The sequence below is a fragment of the Brassica oleracea genome, chromosome C2, assembly GCF_000695525.1.
Source record: "Brassica oleracea var. oleracea cultivar TO1000 chromosome C2, BOL, whole genome shotgun sequence".
NCBI classification, from domain to species: domain Eukaryota; kingdom Viridiplantae; phylum Streptophyta; class Magnoliopsida; order Brassicales; family Brassicaceae; genus Brassica; species Brassica oleracea.
In genome coordinates this window covers 34,993,277-34,998,642 of record NC_027749.1, presented here as the reverse complement: position 1 = coordinate 34,998,642, position 5,366 = coordinate 34,993,277, and the positions used below count along the sequence as shown (strand labels likewise).

Here is a 5,366-nt window from a genome sequence, read left to right as displayed (position 1 = left end):
CCCTAATTGTCCATTTGGGATTTCCCGGATGGCATAGCGAGACATTGCGAAAGGGAGTTGACTCGGCTTAGGTCCATGCGTCGCGATGACGTGGCATTCTTCAGTTGGGGAAAGATTTCCTCGTTTATCGCGAGGCGTGTTAGTGAAGAGTCGTGTCTTTTGGTTGATAATGTTTCCGTTACTTTTTAGGGTTTTGGAAGTTGTGTTTTCTTTCTCTATAAATTGGTTTCGTCTTCTTCTTGGTTTCTTTTTTTACCATTTGCTCTGCTACTATCTCTCTCTTCGCCGGTGATTTCTTTCTTCTATTGTTTTCTTTATTATGAGGATCGAGTCGGGTCTCTCTTCTGCTTCTGTTGATGATCGCATGGATTCTCCACAATCTTCCCCGTCTCTTTCTCCATCTCCATTTAATGCGAGAGGTTCGAAATCTACGAACGATAACATTCTGATTGCTCGTCGTCCTCTTTTGCGTCGTGATGAAGGGGGTTCTCTTCGTCGGAGTGTTCGAACAACACCGGTGGAGGAGCAGAGTTCCAGTCGTGCTCCTGTTCCTCAACATGTTGATGAAGATGTCATTGATCTCGAGGATGACGACGAACATGATGCGGATAACGCACCGGCGGAGGAGGTTCCTCTGGCGGGGCTTCCCTCTCTTTTGACACGTAGAATGCTCGACGGCATTGCTAGGACTTGTCGTTTTCCGAGGCGGTTGCAGATGCGTTCCCCAAATGCCAATGAAAGGCGGTGGACTCCGCCTCCCGGATGGATGTGTTTGTACGAGGCGTTCTTCACTCATTTGCGCCTCTGGTTTCCTCTTCCCCGTCTTCTGACGTCTTACGCTGCTGCTCGGGATATAGCTCTGACTCAATTTACTCCTGCTGCCATGCGAAATGTAGTCGCTCCTCTGGTTTTGGGGGCTGAGGTCGGCTTCGACGTCGATCTTCGCTTCTTTAAAGAGTTAGCCAATATTAGTAGGAATCCGGGAACTCCTAATACCTTCTATATAAATATCAAATCTCGTTACGACATTCTTAGGGGGAGGGTGAACAAGGCGCACGAGTGGTTCCAACGTTACTTCTTTGTTCAGAATGACTCGGCCTCTATAGCGGATCTTGATGCGTCCCTGAGGGGGACTTGGAATCCCTCGCCTAGTGAGTCTCTTGTTTTATCCCTTTCCTCGTCGTGGTTTGTGTGTGACTTCCTTTTTGCGCTTTTTGGGGTTTTCCTAGAACGTCATCCGATTTCGTTTCCCCTGCCGGCGGGTTTTTCTCGTGGAGTGGAGGAGATTCGTGAACTAGGTGTTCAGCAATGGCCCCAATTTGATCGCCATCGGATTTTCCGTAGTGTTCTGCGCATCTCGGCTGGTAAGTTTTATCTTTTGTCTTTTTGCGAGTAGGCTTTCTTGCACTTTTTTGCTTACTTTAGATTTCCGCTTTTAGCTGTGTGGGTACTGCTTCTGTCGGTCGCTCGGGTAGTCGTGGGGGGTCTCCGTTTTCCTCGCTGCGTCCTTCTTCTCATGTGTCGTCGCGTAGGACCGCTCGATCTCCTTCGGTGCAGACGGGGGGTCTCCGTCGGGATATCCCTTCGTACGCAGACGTCATGAGGGAGGAGATGTCGAGTTCTTCCCTGCGGGGAGGAAACAGGGTAATGGCCGAGTCCAACCCCTTGAATCATGATACAGAACCCGAAAGGGTGTTTGGTTGATCTGGTGAAGTAAGTCTGGTTGCTCCTAGGGGTGGAGAGCCTGTTACTGCAGAGGGAAAGTCTTCTGGTGTGCCCCCGGCGGGCGGTTTCATGGCCGACGCTATTCGTTCCTCTGCTCTGGGAGGTCGAGAATCTGGGTCTCTAAAGCGTCCTTCTGAAGGCATCATGGTAGGAGACATTCATGAGGAGAAGAGATCTCGACGGGATCCATATGCTCGGGTGTTTCGCTATGACAGGGATACTCCGTTTGTGAACGAAGAGCGTGCTTGTGCTGAATACTTCTGTCTCCCGAGGAACGCTTTTACGAACATCCCTGATGCTGACGATTTGGTGCATGCTAAAGAGTTTAAGGATATGGCTCATTTTGACGCTCATGTTCGTCTTCTTCCTTTCCTTTTGGATGAAAAAATATTTTCTTCTTTGCTTAGTCTTATTTTCTCGGTGTAGTCGAAAGCTCACGCGGTGCGGCTCGTGTACCTTTACGAAAAAGACCTGAAGAGGATGCGGACTAAACTGGAGGATATGTTTGCTGAGAAGGAGCTGCGTGATAACCGTATTAAAGAGCTGGAGGTCACCGTCGATGGTTTGAATTCCGCTGTTGAGACTCTTAAGGCGGAGCTTTCAGCGTCGTCCAGCCGTGATGCTATTCTTCGATCTCAGATTGGTGATCAGCAGAATACTCTTGGTGCGAGGATTCATTACCTTGAAAGGAGTCTGATAGACCATAGATTTGATCCACTTTTACCCATGGTTTATATGTGTTTTAACTATTAATTATTATATTATAGAGTCTATGTAGAGTATATATAGGATCATGAGTGATTTGGAGATAAGTGATGATTTTGGAGCATTTTGGAGATAACTGGAGCAAGCACCCGAGATGATATTGAAGAGGAATAATCGATCGATGTTCACATCTTGACATCGATCGACAGCGAAGCGCGCAGAAAGCCCGTTTGGTCACAGCCAACTTGAAGCCCAAGTCTTCACCATTTTACAAGATTACCCCTGACGAGTTTTAACCTAATTATAAAAGCTTTGTCAACATGTTAGAGGCAAAGTATGCTTTCTTGTTTTACTATTTTCACAGCAAAGGTTTTCTAGGATTTTGATAGATTGGAGAGAAGATCCAAAATTATATTTGTGATTGGAACTTCATTGATATATATTTACTATTCTAATACCGTTTTCATACCTTATTGCTGTTATGAATTACTTGGCCATGTCTGAGTAGTTCCCTTGTTAGATTTTACGGTTTAAATAGGTTATGAGGGATTAGCCCCAACTATAGATTGTTAAGCTGTGGTATTAATCATTAGGATTGTTATTAATGTCTGATTCTAGATTAGCTACCTAGACCTTGCCCTAGAATTGTTAGATATAAGCGATAGCTTTAATCTCATCCTGAAACCATTCTAATTGAGCTAAATTTCTTACTAGAGAAAGACGAGAGCTGATCTAGTGAGCTTAGTGAGGACATTCAACCCGCGCATTAACGCTTGACCAATAGCGTCGATCGATATTCAAATAGAATAATCGGTCGACATTTTGAATAGTGCATCGATCGATAATCATATAGAATCATCGATCGACACTGGTCAATAGACGAACCTAGAAAGCGAGAGCCTAGTGGTTCGTTTATAAGTGTTGAGCTCTACAATATCATGCATGCAACACGTTAGGCATCTATAGGATTATAATTCCAAATTTCGTGAATAAAAACCATATGTCTAGCTATTTCCTTTTAAGCACCAAAACCTCAACCAATCAATCGAGCAATTACTTGCTCAAACAACTGCAACTTTACATTTAAATCATTAAACCGCCTTACTTACCAAATCCAATTAGATTTATTAGGTTCCCTAGCTCCTTGTGGAGTCGATCCCTAAGTACTACAATGGAACCTCTTATCTGAGAGAGTAAAATCACTCCTTAGGGTAATTTAAGTGATACCAAATTTGGCGCCGTTGCCGGGGAGCTTTGATCGCCTATTAGATTTGATTCTTGTTAAGTTTTGTTTCTGACACAAAATTTTTTCTTGGATTTTCAGGTACATGCCCAGCAGTACCAGAAGCAACAAGGAAACTCAACTGCTATTCTCACCAGATCCTGCAAGCTTGGAGCGTTCAATTTGAAATGAAGCGTGTTCCTCATCGATCGACAACAACACTTGTTCGTCGCTCAATTTTCGTCAACCACCGTCGACCCAGGCACTAGTCCTGTCGACCGACACTCGCTCACCACCGTCGACCTAAGACACTCACCTTACGTCGCCCGATATCTTACACATGACATCGATCGATACTTCAGTCCGAACATCGATTGATACTGAGCCGCGAGACATGGTTGCGACATTGATTCTTGTACGTGATGAGAGAGTAGACCTCCATGACCAGGAAGGTCATCTGCGTAATGCAACATGTCATAGGATAGATGCTCAGGGGGCTGCAATCCCTGAGTCCGATACTGATGCTACAGGCACGACTCTACCTGTAGATGAGGCTGCTCGACCTAGAATATTGGCTGACTACAACCGTCCGGATCAGTTATACACCAACAGATCAGCCATTCGTCCTCCAACTATTTAGAGGAATTTCGAGTTGAAGCCGAAGTACTACACACTCGTGAGACAGACACCCTACTATGGGTTATCTAACGAGCATCCTAAGGATCATCTGGAGAGGTTCGAGGATCTTATATTTGCCATTAAAGTCGAGGGAGTCTATGAAGACTACCTCCTATGCAAGCTCTTCAAGTACTCACTTGCTGGAGATGCTTCCCATTGGCTTAAGTAGTTACCACCAGGATCTCTCACATCCCGGAGAGAAATAAAAAATGCCTTCTTATGCAACTTCTTTGATGAAGCGCGTGCTAAAGACTTGAGGAGCAAGATTGCTACTTTCACTCAGGAGCCTGCAAAATCATTCAGAAGCTCTTGGATTAGATTCAAGTCTTATTAGAGAGATTGCCCACACCATGGATTCAATGAAGTACAACTGCTCAGTACTTTCTACAGAGGCATCGCGGTGCAGTACCAGATGGCTCTTGATGCTTCCAGCAATGGGAACTTCAACACCAAGAATCCAGAGGAGGCTGTGAAAGTTATTGAGAATTTAGCATCTAGCAGCAGCACCAAGAACACTGACTTTAAAAGGAAGAGGTCTGCCACAATCCTTGGGAATGATCAGATGGATGAAGTGCAGGCAAAGCTGGACAGTGTTCACAAGCTTCTCAGGAAGCAGGTCTGCTTGGTTGAAGATGCAGGGGCTGTAGACACAGAGGATAGAGCAGAGGAAGAAGAAGAGGTGAACTTCATTGGTGGAACTGGATTCCAAGGATTCTGAAACCAGGGTGGAAACAAAAACTCCTATGGAAATATGGGTAATTTCAACCAGAGTTCGCAGCACCAGAAACCTTACAACAAAAACTAAGAGCAACAACAGAGGTTATGGAAATTCCTACTAACAGAAGCCACCACCACCTACTTAAGAAAGCAAGATTGAAGAGATGCTTGATAGGGTTCTTGAGGGACAGCAGTGCATGGCAATGGACTTCAATGGGAAGATTGATTCTGTCTACACCAACCTGAACACAAAGTTTGAGACTTTGAGCACTCATGTGAAGAAGCTGGAGATGCAGGTTGTTCAGACATGAGAAGTTGT

At 45.1% G+C, this 5,366-nt stretch overlaps 1 protein-coding gene across 1 annotated transcript; it reads left to right on the top strand.

Annotated features, from left to right (window-relative positions):
- Positions 1 to 319: 319 nt before the first annotated feature.
- Positions 320 to 2,503, top strand: LOC106324089 (uncharacterized protein At3g60930, chloroplastic-like). The gene is made up of 4 exons (XM_013762109.1): positions 320 to 1,364; positions 1,715 to 2,079; positions 2,152 to 2,389; positions 2,493 to 2,503. The coding sequence occupies exons 1-4, from the start codon at positions 320 to 322 to the stop codon at positions 2,501 to 2,503; spliced, it is 1,659 nt and encodes a 552-aa protein (XP_013617563.1).
- The last annotated feature ends 2,863 nt before the right edge of the window (positions 2,504 to 5,366 follow it).

Coding starts and splice junctions, on each gene's coding strand:
- LOC106324089 (XM_013762109.1), top strand. CDS start 320: ATGAGGATCGAGTCGGGTCTCTCTTCTGCTTCTGTTGATGATCGCATG. Junction 1,365..1,714: donor TGTTCTGCGCATCTCGGCTG/GTAAGTTTTATC, acceptor GATCTGGTGAAG/TAAGTCTGGTTGCTCCTAGG. Junction 2,080..2,151: donor TGGCTCATTTTGACGCTCAT/GTTCGTCTTCTT, acceptor TTCTCGGTGTAG/TCGAAAGCTCACGCGGTGCG.